General features: G+C 40.8%; 1 protein-coding gene across 2 annotated transcripts in view; it reads left to right on the top strand.

Moving 5' to 3' along the window:
- The first annotated feature begins 12,978 nt into the window (after window positions 1-12,978).
- Window positions 12,979-22,612, top strand: part of aldh1l1 (aldehyde dehydrogenase 1 family, member L1) — an 80,956-nt gene continuing 71,322 nt past the window's right edge. For both annotated transcript variants that reach the window (XM_086040196.1, XM_086040195.1), the window contains exons 1-2: window positions 12,979-13,070; window positions 16,188-16,332. In XM_086040196.1, the coding sequence (XP_085896322.1) occupies window positions 16,206-16,332 (127 nt within the window). In that variant the 5' untranslated portion in view covers window positions 12,979-13,070; window positions 16,188-16,205. The remainder of the gene's footprint in view (window positions 13,071-16,187; window positions 16,333-22,612) is intronic.

Below are 22,612 nucleotides of genomic sequence, written 5' to 3'. Positions count from 1 at the left end.
TGGAATTAAGGGAGAGCTATTAAAATCATTGTTAAAAAGGTGATTAATAGCGGGAAATAAAACTATACGCTTCTTATTGTCCGTGATTACTTTGGAAAAATGTGCATTTCTTGATGTTTTCACAGCATTGTTGTAGACTTTTAGTTGGTTGCATAATATTTGGTCATTTATTTTGATTTTCTGTTTCCTCTATCTTCCCTCTGCTGATCTACAACTTCTTTTTAGTTTCTTTACTTCTTCCGTTATCCATCAGTGGCTTATTTTTGGTTTTGTTGATATCTTATTCGTTTTCGCTGGTGGAACCAGTTTCAGACTTAACTGAAAAAAGCATTTTTACATTTTGTAGCCACTTCAGAGGTGAGCTAGCGTTTTGTCACAGATAGCACAGAGGCCTCTTGCTGGATGAAACCGGCAATATTCACAAAGACAGTGGTGGTCAGAGACAGTCAAGTCAACAACAACGGACAGCCCATGAGTAATTACTAAATTGAGAATGTGTCCCCTGTTGTGTGTTGGCTGCATGACATGTTGGGTAACATCTAAAATACTCAGATTTAAAAAGTACTTAGGGAAATATAACTTAAAATATAACTGAATCATTGTGAAATCATTTTTATCTGTTTGTGTCAGGTTTATGACCTGTGGGCCTTTGTTCAATAAACAAATAAAGACAAACACGAGTTAACGCGTGCTTCTGATGAGCCTTTTCGAAGGGCATAAAATAAAATCTTCGAGCAGTCAGTCTCTGAACGGATCGGCAGAGACGCCCGGTCCAGGGAGTGCTTCCATTGGTCAGCCCAGGAGTCAGGACAAACACCTTTTTATTCTGTGATGGAGAAAGCATGTCACATTCACACAAGTAACGGAGCAATCTCCCCCTGTACAGAAGCTGTCTCTGCTTTGCCGGGAAAGCGCCGCTACGCCACACAAGTGCCCCTGTGTGTCTCTTTAATAAATACCCTCCTTGCTACAACAGATAATGCAGAACCAACAAGCATATTTACAAAATGGTCAAAGTACATTAATAATGCACAGAAATAACCCTTGAATTGTTTAAACAGAATATGTCGAGTTTTGAGAATGTTCACATTCAAATAGCAAAATATAAAACTAAATATTTACTGGGCTACATATGACACGGCTAGAGTTGCCAACCGTCCCTTGGAAAACGGAATCGTCCCGTATTTAGGAACATAAATACGAGTCCCGTATTGAGTTGTAAAGTGACGCACTTTGTCCCGTAATATCGGCAGAGTATTAAAAAACAATTGGTAAAATGTTGATGGAATTGATGAACAACTCTTCCCTTTATATGACAATTCACAGTAATGGTCCTAGGCCCTCCCCTGATCTCTGACCAATGAGCTGGACAGCACATTCATACACCAGTATGACGATACACAATCCGCTTATCTTATTGGTCGAGGTAATGTCGCTTGCCAAAGTAGATAGCAAACGTCAACAGAGTAGCATGACAAATTTGTTGTCCAACAGGCAACGCCAGAGATAGATATGGTTTGTAAAGAATTATTTGTTTTTTAACTCTTTGATCAAGGTTAATATGGCAATGTGCAATGAATGTCAGCATTGAATGGACAAACGACATATAATGATTTTGGGGTGGAATAAACAAGCACAATTGATTGACATTTTTTTACAAATTCATTGTATGAAGGAAAAACAACACACCCTATCTGTAATCATCGAGCATTGGTCAGAATGCTCCTTGTTTATCTCCTGCCTCAGCACGGGGAATGAAATATGGTAGTTTTGTTCTGATTGCTTTAAATTGTGTTGAAATTCTCTTTGAGAACATCCTTCCTTTATCACCTTGAAATGTTATGGACATTTCCCATGCTCTGCAGAGTTAACCCTCTCCAGGCACGTGTTGCAGATTTGCAACAACTAATTGCTGATCCCCTAATTAATACACATTCATATTATATGAGCCTTTTTTACTCAGAAGTACTACTAAACTATTACTAAAACTTAATTTGATCCTGAGAGGGTTAAGAAGGACTGAGGTTCAATTTAATATATTAGGAAAAGCCAAAGTAGTACCGGCGCTACTAGTACAAGGAGCCATAGACATTGGGGCTCCAAAGAGTTCACATATAGACTCAGAATTGGGCATCGCCTATTTCCCGTCTGCATATTTAATCGACCCACGTGGTCTCAGTCGGTCCGAGTCAGCCAAACAACGTCGAGAACGGACTGAACCTGTACCACGTCACACGCAGGTGCCGCACTCCTGACACGCAGAGTAAGGAAAAAATAAAACAGTGTTGTGAACCTTGCAGTCCCACAGGCGCAGTGACATGTACTCCATATTTTTATTTCACCGATAACCACGCTTGTGCGTGTGTGTGTCTGTTGTTTTTGTTTATTTTTTCTTTGTTTGGCGGTGCCTGTTTGTGACGTGAAGATTACGTTCTCGACGCCGATTGGCTGCCGCTGGGGAGGGATGGACCGGGACCACATGGTCGATTCAATAAAGAGGACGGAACGCGGTGGCGATGGTGGCGATCAGGCCATGCCCAGCTCTGTATAGATTTGCCTTGCACTACATTTATAGCCCAAACCATTTGCACCATTGAAGAATAACATGCAGCCAGCCTCATGCTATTACTGTATTGTACACTGTACTACAGCTACTCTTATTCTTCTTACTCAATAAGCGACCTGTCTGGCAATTTGACAGCACCATTTTAAGACTGCTGACTCACAGAAGGAGGAATATATCAAAGCAACACCAGAATGCAAAAGTTAAGTTATTATTGTGAAATCTGTTTTCTGAATGTGTAATCTGCCTTTGATTTACTGTAGGTCATATGACCTGTACGTATTTGATGATCTTTCATTTTTATTGCTTACTGAGCCTTACTGTACCACAAAGCCTTACTTGCATACGTTGGAAACAACTTTTTAGTATTATTCTTGTAGCTTTTATTGTTATGAGAAGTTGAAGCTAACACTTGACACAAAACTGACTCAACTGTGCTACTGCAAACACTACAGTACTTTACTTACAACATCCATTTGGAGTGCAGGTGCTGTCATCTTGATCCATTATTCCTCAGTCACTGTGCTGTTTATCAATCACACAGTGAATATATAAGCAGAGGTGGGTAGAGTAGCCAAAAATTGTACTCAAGTAAAAGTACTGTTACTTCACAACAATATGACTCAAGTAGAAGTAAAAAGTAGTCATCCAAATAACTACTTGAGTAAAAGTAAAAAAGTACTTGGTGAAAAAACTACATTTTGACTGAGTAACTGTAGCAACTCATTTATTTTTTTTTAAAACAACCATTCAATCAGACGAAAATACAAAATAATCATCTTCAGGCAAATTAAAATCCATCCAATCAATAAAATGAATTACAGTACATTTAATAAAAGAATCGTTTAAAATAATCTTAAAGTAAATTCAAGTACTTTAATAAACAATAAAATAATAATAGTATAAATAAAAGAAATAAATTAAGCCCAAGTAGCACAAAATGTCAGTCCCTGGCCTGTACTTTTTTTTTAACAGGCTCTGCAAGCAGAACAACAAGGTAGCCCATGAACTGTGTGTGTGTGTGTGTGTGTGTGGGTGCGTGTGTGTGTGTGCGCGCGTGCTTGTTCGTGTGTGTGTGTGCGCGTGCACCCGAAAACAACTCTTTCTCGCAGCTGAAGTTTAAACTAGAAAGCCCAGGGGGTTTTCCAACTTTGTTTGTAACAACGATTGAATGACAAATCTGGGCGATATTTGACAAACAACTCTCCTGGCTACAAGTAGATTACTTTAATTTGTTTGGGAATTGGCCATTCCCTGCCAAAATAGCAGTTGATATGGCGTTGTGACATCGTCAAATGTACAAAAAAACATCTAAAAAATGACAAATCAAGGCACTTTGGACGAATGCAAAATAAACACCAGTTCACAGACCCGCCTGGGAATAAACTCACCCTACTTGGAAACCAAACAATTCTCTGTGAAACCTGACTGATGATGCCATGAACACTAACGATGCTTATAGCAAACCCAGCAACTCTATACAAGTAGACTGTTGAATGGTTGAGAAAGTGTTACTGTTTAACCTAAGGGACAGGGTTGATGAGAACAGGTGAATACCTGACAAACGAAACAAGGTAAGCACTTATTCCAAACATCAAAAAGCACAGGTCGCGACACTTTCTCTCAAGAAAATCACTTTCTCTGATCAGTCATCAATGTTGAAGTCTATGGCTTGTGACTTCTCGTTGTAATAGTAATCTTCCAACACCTTTCTATCTTTGTCAGAGATGTTGACGCCGGTAGGGGCCCATGAACTCCCTCTGAGCTTGTCAAAAATCTTCTTTTCATATGATAACTCTCTCAGAACTATCTGGGCCGTGTCTTTAGCTTGTTGATACTTGGTGGGCTCTTGATACAGGTTCAACATGTAATCAAGGCTAGGGAGAAATTTCTTGTTACAGAGTAACCTTGTCACAGGATACAACCTCCACATTCTTCTTGACTATATTTCACTAACACATCCTGTAACAAGTGAATGATTGACTGTTTGATACAGTTATATCTCAAAGCATTCATCCAGCCATATGTAGGGCTCATCCACGTGAAATCTTCCTCCTCTGACTCCGACTCCTCCTCTTTCTTCTGGGACTCCTCCTCCTCCTTTTCTGACTCCGGCTCCTCCTCCCCCTCCTTTTCTGAGTCAAGATCCTCCTCCTACTCCTCTTCTGACTTAAGCTCCTCCTCTTCCTCTGCGTCTGTTTCATCCTCCTCTTCCTTCAACTCATTGTCATCATTCTCCTCCCCCTTTTGCTCCCCTTCCTCAGTCAACTTCTCTTTTGGTAAAGTCTTGACAGCTCTGGTCAAGGATGTTTGAGGGATGTCCATTGGGGGTATGTTCTCCTTCTCAGCCTCATCGAACCCAGGTAGCTTCTGCTGAGGGCACTCCACTGTAAAAACGTGGTCAGCGTTCACCTTGGTTTCACCTTGATGTTTATGCCATCCACAATCACTTCCGTTTCTTCACAATCATTGTGGTCTCGGTTTGGCGGTTGTCAGTATCAGAGGTTTGTAGGTGGTCATCGTTTGTCTCGACCTTTTAACCCCGGGTCCACTCTCTGACCTCTTTGGGGTCCCAATGGTGTCCATACCGTTTCTATGCGTCTGGATATCTGTCGGGTTACTGGCATTGTGGATGCTGTTTTTTCTTTTTCTCAAGTAACACGTTGCTATGGGTTGGTTTAGAGATCTGCTGTCTTATACCTACCGAAAAGTTGATACACCTCCTCACCATAGTTGTGGTTTTCTCGTTAGAGAGAGAGCGAGAGATGGACGGGGGCGTGTTTGAAGGACACTGATGTGACCTCCTTATGAATTAGTAAGAGCCTCGAGATGAAAAGTTCAGAAATAACCCAATATGACAGAACTTTAGCCCCTTTCACTGAAACAATATATTGTGTAGGTTCTACTTCCTAATCTGATAAATTAGATGAACTCTCATAACGATTTTTAAAATACCAGTATTCTGTATTCAAACATTTGTGCTCATAAAAGTATGCATTTGTCTGCTTAAAATTGTGGTAGTTATAAAAAGCATGTAAAAAAACCTGAGACCCTGAGAGGAACAGTTCTACACTCTCAAACGTAACTAACTTAAAAATACTTGATTTAATACATCAAAGCATGTTAAACATGTGAATCATTGACATTAGCTTTCAAAGCTTTCAACATTTATGAATTTAGTTCAAATTACGTTGATAATGACATTCACTTCATTCCAAACTTAACTTTTATGAATTGACTTCAAATAATGTTGATCGTGACATTGACTTCATTTAGCCTGTATACTCACATTTTATTGTTGGTAAGTTTAAAAACAACATTCAAGTTGACATTACTTCATAAACTTAGCTTAATACCTTCATTTTTCTCAACTTGTGGTTTCCTTTTTAAGGGCCCTGCTCTTACCCAAACAATTGAGTGAGACGGGTCCTGATTTAAAAACAAACCAACAAATAAATAAAGCTTTCAAATCGGTTTGCTTGTAAGAACTGTATACAATTTGACAAACAATTACTCGCATGTTAAATACATGCTAGGTTCAAATGAACTTAAAGATGCTCTTCCTTACATTTCAGATCATATTTTACCGCCTCACAACAATGTATAACTTACAATTTCAACCAATTTTAAATATCTCAACAAATTGACAAAGTCAATCCCTTGTTAGACTTGATATTCATCGTTCAAGGAGCTGGTTGGACGAAGATTGGTGAGAGGATGCTAGCTCAGGGTGTCTCTGATTTTGCATGTAACTTCACACCATGTAGTCTATTTTCTCATCCTTCCTGCTAAGGTGGATGTGAGGAGGTCATAAAAAAGGCAGCTTGAACACTCCAGTATGTGGGGGTCTACTCACGTACTGATTCACTGGTGAAGAACTTGTATTTCATGATGTCTGTACATCCATCCATCCATTATCGATACCGCTTATCCTCACAAGGGTCGCGGGAGTACTGGAGCCTATCCCAGCTGTCTTCGGGCAGTCTGCGGGGGACACCCTGAATTGGTTGCCAGCCAATCGCAGGGCACACAGAGACAAACATCCGCACTCACAATCACACCTTGGGGCAATTTAGAGAGTCCAATCAACTTACCATGCGTGTTTTTGGAATGTGGGAGGAAACCGTAGTACCCGGAGAAAACCCACGCAGGCATGGGGAGAGCATGCAAACACCACACAGGGAGGCCGGGGCAGGGATCGAACCCACGACCTCTGAAATGTGAGGCGGACGTGCTAACCAGTCGATCACCGTGCTGCCCATGTCTGTACACATGACTGTACAAATATGACAGAGTTTTAGGCTGAAACAAGAAACAGTATATTGTATAGGTTTTACTTCCTGATTTGATAAGTGAGTTTACATCAATCTCTCGCAATGATTTTTAAAATACAAGGATTCTAAACAAACATTTATGCTCGGAAAAGTAACCGCAGAAGTAACAGGTCGGTGTTTAAATGCTGGAGATGTAAGAAAACATGAAGGTCAACAATAGCAGATGATCAAATACAGAGTAGAATTAGTCTACACATTAATTAGGTTATTAATAAAGAAAAGGTTCATCAAGTAAATGTTAATTATATATAAAAACGTTTTTAAAAGTTGAGAATGACCGATTTGAAAAAACGTTATGAGATTAAATATGAGTCTACACAATAATTGCATTAATAAAGAAGGTCAACAATAGCAGATAATGATCAAATACAGAGTCTCTATATTTAGTCTCCACATTAATTGCATTATTAATAAAGATAGGGATTCCTCAAGTAAATGTTAATAATGATATATAAAAAAAAGTTTTTAAACGTTGAGACTGACCAATTTGTAAAAAAAAACGTATGTAGGTGATTAAATATGAGTCTACACAATAATTACATGATTAATAAAGATAGGGGTTCATCAAGTAAATGTTAATATATATATATATATATATATAAATATATATATATATATATATATATATATATATATATATATATATATATATATATATATATATATATATATATATATATATATATAAATGTTTTAATCATTGAGTCTGACTAATTTGAAAAAAACCTTATCTAGGTGATTAAATATGAGTTAGTTTCCACAATAATGGTTTAAACTCTCCCTCGTAGGTCTGAAGGCACCTGATCAGCAGGCCATTTGGGTACGTTCTTCTTAGGCGCGCATCAGAGGAGGGAGACTTTTTTAAAGTTAGAAAAATAAATAAAAACACACCAAGTTACATTGCACGGTGTTTATAGACAAACTAATGATTAGAGTCCGTTTGTCACTTACCTAATATGTTGGGAACTTGTTGCAACTCTTTAGTATTCTAAAAAAAAAAAAAAAAAAACATATTAATCAAGCGGCACAGTGATCAACTGGTTAGCACGTCCGCCTCATAGTTCAGAGGTGGTGGGTTCGATCCCGGCCCCGGCCTGCCTGTGTGGAGTTTGCATGTTCTCCCCGTGCCTGCGTGGGTTTTCTCCGGGTACTCCGGTTTCCTCCCACATTCCAAAAACATGCATGGTAAGTTGATTGGACTCTCTAAATAGGTGTGATTGTGAGTGCGGATGTTTGTCTCTGTGTGCCCTGCGATTGGCTGGCAACCAATTCAGGGTGTCCCCCGCATACTGCCCGAAGACAGCTGGGATAGGCTCCAGCACTCCCGCGACCCTTGTGAGGATAAGCGGTATCGATAATGGATGGATGGATATTAATTATTCCGATTTTTTTTACAATGAGTTTATTTTTCTATACTAGTTGCCCCTCACCCATCCTAAATGTACACACATTTTGATACACAAAGCCTCTCAAGAAAATAGCCGGTAAGCAACCGTTTATCTACATTTCGGTTTACTTCACCCTACGCACCCCCCGCCCCCGACTGCCTTGCTCACAAGTGCTCACGCACATACACACGCACACCCCCGCACGCACGCACACCTACACACACACGCAGGCACACAGCCCCTGAAGGGAGGGCTGCATAAACACACACACACACATGCCTTCAAAAAGCTTATTGCTAGCTGTGCTGTTAGCCAGAGGTTGAGCTGTACTGCATTTACTAACTCTACATGGATTGAAATCACCCCCATTGAAGAACCTTGGTCAAATATTTACACATCATATAGTTACAATACGTGCTATGTGCAAATGATCTAACTTGGAGAACTTGGATGTTAATAAGAACATCATACCAAAGTATTGTATATAATAAATATAGAGATATACAGATGACATAACTTAATGTTATTCATGAAGACATAGTTACATCTGAAACAGATATATTGATTTCATAGATTGTTATTCAGGAACGCATGGACGGCTAAAATCCTAAAACAAGATCACGTATCGATGACATAAACTAATGTTATTCATGAATGCATGGATAGCTAAAATCCTAAAACAATAGATAATGACAACATATACTAGTGTTATTCACACACGTTAAGTCAAGAGGGAACATGTATTGATGACATTAACTCGTGTTATTCATGAAGCTAGGTAGGTATAGTACCTAAGTATTTCAAAGTATGTACTTACTGTCCATTTTTTTTCAGTGGTCTGTTTGTCTCGGAGTTTCTTTGCGTTGGCACTCCAATGAGATTCTTCTTCTTCTGCTCAAAATCTTCTAGTGCCACTTCGTTCATATCGTTCATACCTCCGTGCGTTTTTTTATTTCTTTATCACTTGGTCTATGCTCCCACATTTTTTCAAGGCTAACTTCATAATTACCAACCTGGATGCAAATGTATAGCCACTGATCGACAAAGGACCTCTTTGTAAGACTTATCATAGGCACACATTTACATATTGTAGATCGCTTACGCACACCTAAGAGAACATTGTCTGTCTGTATTTTAGGGTGGCACACACATACATGGAGGCTCCATCAAATGAGGGTGGGGGCTACATTTTTGTGCTGATACCAGAAATGAGAAAGTAAAAAATAGGCCTTTTATGAATCCTGCTAAACTTTCCAACCTGTGTTACCTTAATTATACAGTAACCTGATGATTGTATGAAAGATGCCCTAACAAGCTGTATTAGAACAATAAGGGTTTCTATTCTCAGTCATTAAAAAACATAACCAAGCATGCACAATGGTGCACAGGTGTAGTTCAGGTGTTTCATAGGCAAATGTGTAACCCTATATTCCAGCGGCATGGGGCGGACAAAGACCAGGTTTGAGTCAATGATTCGATGGGTGGGTGTTGTCTTCTTTCCAAATAAATCCTTGATTTTTGATGAGCGTTTGATCCACAGCCTTTATGAATAGAAATACATGTCCCCTCAATCATGATGCAGTCAGGAAGATCTGTTTTACTTTCTGTTTAGACCCAAGTGTATGGTAGCACCCCCCTTAGGTGAGGGGAGGGTCGAAGAACATGTCTAAACATGTCTTGGACTTATACCCCAGGCTATACAATGAGTTTCATGTTCCAGGCGGAAGTATGATGCCCATAGTGGGCAATACCTGAAAAGATGGAGGCCGGCTGGACAGGCCTGGACTTACCCGGGGTGACATCACCGTCCAAAACATGTCTGAACATATCCCTCTGTTACTTTGAACAAGGCTGAAGCATAATGCCCATATTTGGTCATACAGGAAAGACCGGAAAAAGATGGCTGCGAGGACGAGGCGGAAGCATGGTGTCATCCATAACCATATTTGGTCATACCTAAAAAGATGGCGGCAGCCAGGACATGCCTGGACTTGCCTAAGAACAGGTCTAAACATGTCCCTCTGTTACTTTGAACGAGGCGGAAGCATGATCTCATCCATACCCTTATTTGGGCATGCCGGAAAAGATGGCGGCAGCTTAAAAACATGTCTGTACTTGCCCGGGGGTAACATCACCGTCCAAAACATGTCTGAACATATCCCTCTGTTACTTTGAACGAGGCGGAAGCATAATGCCCATATTTGGTCATACCGTAAAGACCGGAAAAGATGGCGGCAGCCTAAAAACATGTCTATACATACCCAGGGTGACATCACCGTTCAAAACATGCCCGGGCATGTTCTTCGTGAACTCCGCTGAGGTGGAAGCATGATCTCATCCACACCCATATTTGGTCATACAGGGGGCGTTAACCATAAATTATGTGTTCAAAGGGGCAGGGAAGTGAGGTCACGCCAAAATGGCGGACCGGAAACGGTGCATGGCAACGTAAAATGGGGCGGGGTTAGGTGTAAAATTACGTTTCCGGACCACAAAGGGGTGTGGTTAGGGGTGGGGCGTATGGACTACAAAGGGGCGTGGTTAGGTCTGGGTCTTATGGACTACAAAGGGGCGTGTCTTGGCGGGAATTATGGACTACGAAGTGACGTCATCAAAAGGGGCGGGATTTAAGACGGATATGACGTCAAGCAACTTTTTAAAAGTAAAAATACGTAAAAGTCCGTCTTTGCGACAGTGACTCTCTTCTAAGTTTGGCTGCACAGTGAGCAGAGGTCAGCTGCTACAGCAAGTAAATAAAACTGAGTTAACTGAGTTAACTTTTTTAGTGCGTTATGAAATTTATATTAATTAGTCTGCATTCCAGCAGAGGAAATTGAATACCTTCAAGATCATGTAAGTTGCATGTACATGAGCGTTTTGCAAACATACTCAACAAACACACCGCCTTCACAAAGGCTAACTTCAAAATAAAGCTTATCAAATAATACATTGAGTCATTAATGGCGTAATGGCTAACTTGACTTTTTTCGACGTGTCGGCAGTTTTAACGCTTGCTAGCAACACTAATGCAACGCTGTCTCGAAATCATATTCAGTCGCTAATTTAGGACACGAACAAACCGCTGGTTAATTACGCTGTCATTGTATGATACGGCACAAGTCTCCGGCGGTAGTGGCTAGCAGCTCTTATCATTAGCTGGTAGTTCAACAGCTGCTCCTTGGCTTAATTACTTCTTTTTTTTAAACTACTTTTTCTATATTGTGGACCTAGATTACTTTGTAATGTGCTGTTTTAAGAAAGGTGCCTTTTATTGCACTTCGTCTTTTTCATTATGGAAAAAAAATACAATTAAAATAAAAGTTTGTCTTGATTTAAAAAAACAATATTTTTGCCTAATAATTGTAAGAAAACATTCAGCTCAAAATGTCTGGCAGGAAACCTTGAAATGTATACACTGTACCACTTAAATTGTGTTAAATTGTGTTCTTAAATCCTAAACGGCCATATTAGACATTACGAGCTGATTTTGGTTTTTTTATGTGCAAAACCGTTTTATGAAATAAATTAAGACAAAGTTCTATTTAGCTTTTTTTTTTTCAATCCGATCCGTGACTCCTATATCCGTGACTATACATATATATATATATATATATATATATATATATATATATATATATATATATATATATATATATATATATATATATATATATATACATATATATTAGGGGTGGAACGTTTTTTATATTCGTCCCGTACCGAGGCGTTACGGGCTTCACGGTTTGGTGCGCGCAGTCATACGACGAATACATCTGATGGAGAAAAAAAAAAAAGTCAACGCCTGAGACCAAGCGACTGCCACATTTGTCCCAATACAGTATGTGTGTGAGGGCTCGCTTGAATGCGGTGATGGAACAGAGTACATTTGTCAATTAAGGTATCAAGTGTGCCTGCATGCCACGCGCGCACATGCACTTTGACATAAATAACTTGGAGCGAAAAATAAACGAGTAGTGTTGGCCTACCAAATACGTCATGGCAAGACACTCCGCCGGGGCATCATTAGAACTGTTCAAGGCTTCAAATCTTCAGCGGCGCTTGAGTTCGCCGCCATTTCAAACATTAACCAGGAATGACCTTCTCAAACAGGTCATTCACTTAAAGCTCAGGCAGAAAAGTACTCATCGTTGTTTCCAAAATTTATGAAGCACTTGTATCAACTTGCTTGGAACATTTCATGGGCTAAAAAGGTATACAATGAACGGGAGTTTGTCAAAACATGCAAACGAGTGTTAGGTAGTGAGGGGACGTGAGGGAGCAGTGTATGCTTTATGCTGTGGCTCTTTGCAGTAACGCGTTCAAAATTGTGACTCTTTACCTTTGAGTGTTTGGCCACCCCTGTACTAGATGATTTGTAGAACTGAGTTTGCAAATACCCATCATAAGTCCCTAATACTAATATGAGAAAGTATGCTTGCATCATAATTCATAGTAAGTGTATTGAATTAGGCCATGTCTCTGAGGGGTACTTGGAAAAAAGTAAGCTTAAGTGGTAAAAAATTTTTTTAAAAAAATCAGCTTTTGAGAAATGTTTGAGTAATTTATCATTGCTGCTACCAGTACTATGTGATTCACAGCTCATTCAAAGACACTAACAGCTGATAGGTTGCCCCTTGCAGTCTCATGCTTGGTCTGTCCAATCACTGCTAACTGATGTGTTATGTAATGGATCGCCTGAACGTGGAGCTGAGAGAATAAAAACTCCTGTCTCAAACTAAACACTCCTTTTAGACAACCACAGGAGTGCTGGGTGTGCAAGCAGAGGTAAGAAAGAAACACACACACACATACATACATGAATGAATCTATCTATCTATCTATCTATCTATCTATCTATCTATCTATCTATCTATCTATCTATCTATCTATCTATCTATCTATCTATGTACACACACAACACATGCACACAGAGTGACACGAACACTACGTCGAGTTAACTGTGGGTGAAGTTAGTGATACAAACTCAAATGTACCTTGTTCCCTGCAAGAGGGCTGGGCTATTAAAGATTGAGCTAAGATTGGTGATGTAATTGGTTGGAGACTGGACAGATTGACTCTACCCAGACAGTGCACCCCTTTTCAATTGGATAACTTAAGTACACTTTAGGGGGAATTATTTTCAGCATTTGTATGAATGAATTTTATGGAAACTAAAGATATACTTCTGCCCCAGCCTTCAATCTCTCTCACAATATTGAGCTATTCTTGTATGTTTTTTTTTTAATCCAAACCATTTGAGTCAGATTTGTGAAACATTCCTGAAAATATCTTTGCTTTTACTCTTCTTGTAACACACATTGTAATATGTACACATACACATTCTAAAGACCACTCACATTATGTTGAAAACTTTACTGTTACTCAGTTTGTTCTTTGGACCCAGTTGGACAACAATGACCATGCATGTTTGCATAAAGAAAGCAATGTCCGTACCTGATATCACTAGTTTAAATTTCCAATAACATGTTAATAATGCATGTGACATTTGCTGTATTGTGAACCACCCACACACCACTCAGGCTCCTCATTTCATTGTGATAACAGAGGATAAAGAATCTTTGATGATAAGCCAGGTTTTTACGGTATAAAAAACAAGACCAAGATAAATCATTCAAAACCTTTTCCACCATGAATGTGACCTATAATAGGGGGAATCAAATGTTTTAGAGAGTAACTAAAAATATACATACATACATATATATAAGTGAGATCATGTGGTTGCACAAGTGCACACACCCTCTTATAACTGGGGATGCCGCTGTGGTCAGAATTAAACTATCACAGTCAAACCAGCTACCATTTAAAGTGCCTCTGATCAACCCCAAATTAAGTTGAACTTTTCTTGTAGACTTTTCTTGACATTTTTGTCATCACTTACAATATTAGCCATGGTCCCCCCAAAACCTCCACAGCATCAAAGGGATCTCATTGTTCAAAAGGTATCAATCAGGAAAAGGGTACAAAATCAAGAACTGGACGTCGCTCCAGAACTACAAAATAGACAACTGGTTGGGGAGGCCATTGGCCAACAACTAGGGCTGCACGATTTTGGAAAAACATGCCATATGTGTTATGGTTGTTGAATATAGTGATATCGATATTATTACGATATTTAACATGTTCTCAAAGAACTCAAATTTGTTTTATCTAATGAAAGAAATACAGTTTTTCATGCAGCAAATTAATCAAGCTCAATGTATTCTTAGCTAATTAATTGTAATTACCCTATATTGCAGGTAACAAACTCAAGGTCCGGGGGCCAAATCTGGCCCGCCACATCATTTTATGTGGCCCGCGAAAGCAAATTGAAATTAAGCATGTCAACTTCCATGACGCCTGCTAAAATCATTACCAAAATTTCAAACTGAGAAATTGCAAGCATTTCCTTGTTACCAAACCCCTTATTACAGTAACTTGAGCTATAGTTGAACAAACTATTATTCTTGACTTCTGATTTCAAAACTAGTTATCCATCAATTTGTTGAGTGCTGTATATTTGATAATATGAGAAAGCAATGAAACATTTATATGGTTTCATAGTTATAACAGCCGTCCAAAGGAAACTGTAACTACAATATGGCCTGTGAAAAAAATGAGTTTGACACACTTGCCCTAGATAATATTCAACTATTTGGTGGCGATGCACATTTAAGTTTGCATCTGACTGGTCAAATTCAGACAAAAGCATACAATTCCATCAGAAAATTAGTGAATGTCTTTGCGATATGCATATTGCATGACCCAATATCGTGCTATCGATATTTTTTCTATATCTTGTGCAACCCTACCGACAACAACAGTGAAGGAGCTGCAGGAATCTCTGGCAAGTACTGGGTGTGTGGGAAATTGAGTTATGATCGGATGAACCCAAGGTTGAACATTTTGGCCACAATTCAAAAAGGTATGTTTGAGAAACGGCAACATCATCAAAAGAACACCGCCCCCGGCGGAAATTATGAACAGTTCCAAATATTAGTCAGGGTCTTAGCACAAAACCTTTAGGCTTCTGCTGGAAAGCAAAATATATGTCAGGAAAATCTTAGGAAAGCAGCTGAACCTTATTTGGGGTTAATCGGAGACACTGGTGGCAGGTCCAATTTAACATGAGTTTGAATGTGATTGGTTCATTCTGAACACAGCCACATCCTCTGCTATAAGAGGGTGTGCATACTCTTGCAACTACATTATCTCAGTTTTACTAAGTTTCTCCCTTCTCTCAAAGATTTCAAATTTATTTTCAATTGAGTTGCACAGGTTATAGGTGACATTAATGGTGTAAAACATTGTGAAGTGATTCACTTTTTTCTCATTTTTTAAATCAGGATAACCTGGCATTAGAACAGGGGTGTGTAGACTTTTTATCCATCCATCCATTATCGATACCGCTTATCCTCACAGGGGTCGTGGGGCGTGCTGGAGCCTATCCCAGCTGTCTTCGGGCGGTAGGCAGGGGACACCCTGAATTGGTAGCCAGTCAATCGCAGGGCACACAGAGACAAACATCCGCACTCAGAATCACACTAAGGGGCAATTTAGAGAGTCCAATCAATTTAACATGCATGTTTTTGGAATGTGGGAGGAAACCGGAGTACCCGGAGAAAACCCACACAGCCACGGGGAGAACATGCAAACTCCACACAGGGAGGCCGGAGCCAGGATCGAACCCACAACCTCTGTACTGTGAGGTGGACCTGCTAACCAGTCGACCACCGTGCCGCCTAGACTTTTTATATCCACTGTCTTTCTAAATCAACCAAAGAACGCTATAACAAATGCACTATGTTTCACTTGTGCACAGCTACAAGTTAAAAAAAAGATCTCAATTATTACATGCATTTAGTTGTTTTACATTTAACCCCCTTATACCTCAACCCACTCTAGACCACTCCAAGCCCGAGGATGAAGATTGCTGTGATTGGTCAGAGTCAGTTTGGTCAGGAGGTTTATAAGGAGCTGAGAAGAGAGGGCCATACCATTGTTGGAATATTCACAATCCCCGACAAGGATGGCAAGGCTGACCCACTGGGTAAGAACATCACATGCTGGGACAAGGGTATTGGCGTGACCTTTTATTTTAGTGTAGTCATATTGATTTTTTGTTTGTCATCTGTGAGCTCTAGAAATATATTGAATTTGAAGGATGTGTGACACAAGATGGTCAAGATGACTGAAGTCAAACTACAGCAATTTAAATTGTATTTATGTGCCTGATATTGTATACTTCATTGAAACAGGCACTGTTTAAAAGTCCCTGTAAAATAAAACTAAAAATGTTTAATCAATTTGGAAAAACACAGAGAAGAGTGTCTGCCAAATTTGAATGTATAAAAAAAATCATGAATGATATATAAAATGCTGCTTCAAATTTTAAAACATCAAGCCTTTCTCTCAGCTCTCAAAGGCTGCAGGCGTGTCTGCTGAATGCGCTGAAACCACAGTCTCTGTCAGTCAAACACGTTTGTATGTATGTCTAACATTTTAAGATTATACATCACTATGTGCGAGGGTTAGGGTTAGGGTTGGGCATCATTTGAATTTGGACGATTCTGGTTTTGATTCCTGTTCTTTGATTCGATTCCGGTTAGTAACGATTCTCGATTCTGATTCTTAAAAAAAAAAAAAAAGGAGTTATTTTTGGAGAAATCACATGCACTTCTCTGTTCTTTAATTTCATGAACATTGTACTGTTTGTGAACTTTACCATGAATTACTCCAAGGGTTGTTTCAGTTCCAGTATATTTATTTTTAATAAATTTAGTTTTTAATTATTATTTAGTATTATTTTTCACAAGAGCTTTATTTTTTAGAAGTTCAAGACAATACAATCATGCAGCTGTTACTGAAAGCATGCAACTGAACACCAGTTGATTGGCTATCCTTGTCTTTCTTTAGAAAGAAAATATAAATGACAAACACAACGCTGCATTTTAAGGGCAACCAAGGAAAGTCTAATCCAAGCAGTCTATGTAACCATAAGCTGTATGTGTCTATGTACAGTATGTATGTATATTTGCTGCAGCTGTGTATGCTATAAGCTAAATATTAGCTGGATATGTGCATTTGTGTGTTGAACTTGTTGGCTCAATGTTGGCATTAGACGTACTTAGCCGATTCTGACTTTGGGTTATGAGCCGCATCGCGTCAGTTCTATGGCTAAGCGTCGGCCGAATGAGCCAGCCAGGCTGGCACAGGCAGGATCACCGACCTTGCGAAGGGTTACTTCTGCCACCGCGGTGTCTCAGCGGCCGCTGCAGCTGTGAAGACCGTGGGAACGGCCCGGCCCACGCTTACCGGCCGGCACGAAGCAAGCGGAGGGGCTGACCGAGACGATCACGGCAGCTCGAGTGGGGGCGAGCTACCGTGCTATTGCGACGCAGCTTTGGCGGGAGGAGGGGCTGTGCGCCGTACCGTGCGCACACTTTTTTTTAAAAGTCAGTCTTACTTCTTGTGCTTGTGCTTCTTCCGCGCAGCTAACTAGGAATCAAAACTTAGTAAAACACCAACGTTCTAAAATATGAACGGTTCTGGGTGAACCGGAATGATGGTCCCGGTTCCACTCGATTCCGGGATGTCAGTGCCCAACCCTAGTTAGGGTTAGGGTTTTTTATATATATATATATATATATATATATATATATATATATATATATATATATATAATATTCCATGACTGGAATATATCCCACCGTGTTCTCGCGGAACTTTCCATGCTGTAACCAGATGTGCAAAATCAGGAAAACTGAAATGGCAAAAAAAACAATTTAACGCGACTGGTCCGTCAGCCCATCACTGACGAGTTTTGCTGATGATTGATGAATGATGGGACACCTTTTGAGTTGGGGCTTGGGGGAAGTGGGTTTTCATCCGTCAGTGTAATCGTCACTAACCGCCTAAGTAACCGTCACTAACCGTCAGTTCGTGTTTCTGACGTTTTTTCGGGGGAACTGACTGACGGACCAACGGACTTCTGATGGACTAACTGACAGACAGAACTGATGCACTGATGAGTGAGGGACTGACGATTACAATTCAGTTCGTCACAAAAAAATGGCAGACTGACGAATGATGGATGGGTAACCTGTCCACTGATGGATGACGAATGACAGACCAGTAAAATTTCGTAAAATGCCCACCTCTGCTAATTACATTTCGACACTCATTCCTTCATTTCCACCCCAGTTGAATCAACAAACAGCACATCACACCATTCCCACTTCCCTTTCAGTCTCAGTAGCGCATCTGAGGGGGCACACTCTCAGTTGTTCTACTACAGTTTGAAGCATACATTAACACACATACTGTGTATCCAAATTCACAATGTGGGTCCTGCGAAGGCCAAATTTTCGGTTACATGAAGTCACTTCCGGCAGTCCAAATTCACATTAAGCCTCTCAAATCCGCCACGGTTTATATGCTCCACGGAGGCTACATGAGGAGGAGCCAGCATGCTAATTGTCTTTCTAGAATTTAGAAACTACTTGCACCAGAAGTGACGCCATGCGACTAAAAAATGCGGCCTTCGGAGGACGCAACCTGTGAATTTGGAGACAGCACACTCACCACTGACAAGACGCTGCAGGCGACACACATGACATGTTTTCTGTCAGGTTTCAGTGTTGTCGCTGAGCAACATTGAGTTTCAGCTTCCTCCTAAAAATTGTCTGGATTTAGGTCTAGAAACTGGCTAGGCCACTCCAGAACATTGATATGCTTCTTACATGTTGGTAAACCTAGCCACGACATATCCAATGCCAGAGCTGGGCATTTGACCCTTTTTTGCCGGTCCGGCCGCGACCCTCCACCCTTGACTTGGGTACCCTTCGGGCCGCGACCCTCCGGCCATATTCATAAACATTGTCTGCCCCCGCCCCATTCCGTCCCTCGACCCAAAAAAAAAAAAAAAAGCGTCCATGATTGACGTCTATGCGGGAGAGACGCTAACGGCAGAGGCTTTTTAAGGATCATTCGCTGGCTAATTTACTATTCGAATCCGCTGTGGACACGCTTCAAATGCGGCAGTAGTATTTACCCAACTGCATGCTTCCCCGCATTGCGAGCCCTGGGGTTGGATTTGTCCTATTGTATAATTATTTGGGCCCAATAATTATAGAGAAGAGTCGTAGAAGAAGAAGTTGCAGAAGTAGTAGTCATGGTACTTATTTATTTTGCACACTTCCCCTCCTTCCAGGCCTTCAAAATAAAAGCATTCCAGCAAACCACTATACACTGCAGGTTTGCTATGGCGTATTTCCGGAAGTAGTGAACGCCAGAAAAAGTACATGAACTCCACCTTGATGTGCTAGCGTCTGAATATACTCGTGGACACAAATTGTTTTGAAACAATTCGGGGGGCGTCGCTTCAAAAAGACAGCGACAACAATGCATATCGTGCCTGCTACAACCATAAAGGGATGACTAGACGATGCATTTAATTTTATTGCAAAAACAATCTGGAAGGTGGCGGATAAGGGGGAACGTGGGCGAGTAGCTTGTTTACTTTGAGTGATGGGACTTTGCAGCAGCAGCAACAAGCTGCGTGGCTCATCCGTCTCTGTGTGGGAAACTGTATGTCATCGCAACATGTGAGACAGCAACGTGCGAGACAGCAACGTGCGCTCAAGCGTGTTTGTATTTCCTCATTGTCACATCACGTAACCCGCGCCTCCCACCTGCAACAGGGGCATACCATTACAAGGGGGGCGGGGGCAATACCACAATCCATATAACAGCAGTTGTCGCTCGCGCCGACGCGGGAGTAGAAAGAAGCCTAAAAAGAAGCCTTTCACCGAGCAGGCTGAGATGATTTTTGGCCGCCTCGAGAGCACGTCACACGCATGAGGGACGAGTAGTGGGCCGGACTAAAATCAACTTCCGGCCATGCTTAGTCCAGCCTTTTTTAAAAATGTGTCACCCCCCACCCCTTCCGCCCCAAAAATGGCCATCCAGCCGGGCCGGAGGGTCCGACCGGTCCGGCCCAGGGACGGACTGCCCAGCTCTGTCCAATGCTCTGACTGAGGGAAGGAGGTTGTTGGCCAAAATCTCACTATACATAGCCCCGTTCATCCTCCCCTTAATTACGTGCAGTCATCCTGTCCCCTGTCCAGAAAAACAGCTTTAAAGCATGATGTTTCCACCCCCATGCTTCACGGTAGGAATGGTGTTCTTGGGATGGTACTCATCCTTCTTCCACCTCCAAACACGGCGAGTGGAGTCGGGCCAAAAAGTTCTGTTTTGGTCTCATATGACCACGTGACTTCATCCCATGACTCCTCTCGAACATCCAGATGGTCTTTGTCAAACTTCAGATTGGGCTGGTCATGTGCTGACTTAAGCCAGGATACCTTCTGTGCGATGAATTTATTGACCATAAGTCACCATGGTCAATAAAAATACTTCTATACAGTAGAGGAAGCATTACTGTACATCTGTTTCAAAATGTTTACAAGTCCGAGAGTCCAAGCAAGAGCAGCCTCCCTCCAGTGAAGATCATGAGCCGTACAGCAACACAGGTCAAGGTATTATTTGCTGAGAGTAAAATATTGGCTGTTAGATGTGATAAAGGGAACAACGGCAGGCTCTTGTCAGAAGCACCACCACCCACACCTGTCTGCCTCAGACGGGACTCGGTGAACTGGTGGTAAATGGTAAATGGGCTGTCACTTTTCTGCCTTTGGTACTCAAAGCACTTGACACTGTACCTCATCTACCTACTGATGATGCAAGATCAGGAGCAACTGGGGGTTCAGTATCTTGCTCAAGGATACTTCCACATGGTCACAATGGCCGGGGATCGAACCCACAACCTTCAGGTTAGAAACGACCACTCTACCACTGAGCCATGCCGCCCCTCGCACATGTGATGTGTGGATATAGCCTCAGAACAGTGACAGAAATATTTCAAATGTATGCAAACAAACCGTGTGTGTGTACGTGTGTGTGTGTCTAATGTACACATTTATATGTGGCCCTTGTAATATTCTTAAGTTTATTTTTTCTGAGTGGTCACTGAAGTGCACACGAATTTGATTGGCTCATATGTTATGTTGTTGGTGGTATCAGCATGTTGTGTGTTCCTCCTTTAAACTGACTTTATGAACACAAAACAAGACAGCCCTCTTCTTTACTCATCCTCAGTCACTGAGTCAAACCAATTTATTCACATTTCTGAGATTTAAAGCTGCTCTCTTTTCGAAATGCTTCTTTATATTCTTAGAGTTTGTTTTCCGAGTGGTCACTGAAGCGCACACAAATTTGATTGGCTCATTTGACGTTATACTGTGCTATGCTGTAAGTCAGGGGTGTCAAAGTCAAATGGACGGAGGGCCAAATAAAAAATTTTGCGACAAGCCGAGGGCCGGACTGATAGAATGTTCATTGAAATTTTTAAAAATGTCCAGATTGGATTGCCTGCTGCTGATGTCACGCTTTATATTTCTGTGATATATTTCATTGCCTCTGTTTGTCACCCACCCTGGCTGTTGTGTTTTTATCGTCGGAGTTACTAAATAAAAAATAAAATAAAGTACATTACTGCTACTTTTGCGAGGCAGGTCGTTAGTCACTTCCGTTTGCGTTTCTCCTGCTAAACTGGAAACAATTTTCTGGTTGACTCAGGCAGCAAGATTGTATGAACTGTACATAATGTGAAGTAAAACGGAGAGGATAATATGATTAGTATGATGTCTCCAGCTGACTCTATTTTAGAGTGGCAATGTATGAATGTGGGTGCGCCTGTCAGAAAACACAGGCCCGTATTACACTTGACACGTCTATTTATTGTGGTCTGCAGCAACACAGACAAAGAATAACCTAGCAACATCATCCAATGCATATCCATTAGTTAACAATATGCCTAGACATTGCAATTCACCGTATTAAGAAATTAATCAGCCAAACAATACATACAATACACATTCACACGTTTCATCACTAGAATAGATAGCATATGAGCCAAAATAACTAACTAGTGTTTATCAACGTGACATCACTCACGAGAACATATCTAGGCTATTATGCACAGCAGTTACCTGACACGAACTTAAATGATTAAACTCACCTTTTAACATTTACACACAACAACAAACGTGGTTAAACACGGGCAATCTGCAACTACTGAGTTTGCTGGCACGAACAAACTACTAGCTAGCTTTGTCGAAGGAGGAAAAAAGAAAAGAAACCACGTCTCTCGCTATCAACACTTAGCGCTCGAGGAGCGTCCAATGCCTGCTCACAGTGTGGGACATTTCATCATTACATCGAAACTCAATGAATTTATCAAATGCCAACAATTACTAATAATAAAACAA

The sequence above is a fragment of the Filicampus tigris genome, chromosome 9 (genome assembly GCF_054856515.1).
Source record: "Filicampus tigris isolate MCC_2025a chromosome 9, RoL_Ftig_1.0, whole genome shotgun sequence".
NCBI lineage: Eukaryota > Metazoa > Chordata > Actinopteri > Syngnathiformes > Syngnathidae > Filicampus > Filicampus tigris.
Note: the sequence above shows the minus strand (reverse complement) of the source record. Positions and strands in the feature narration are given on the sequence as shown.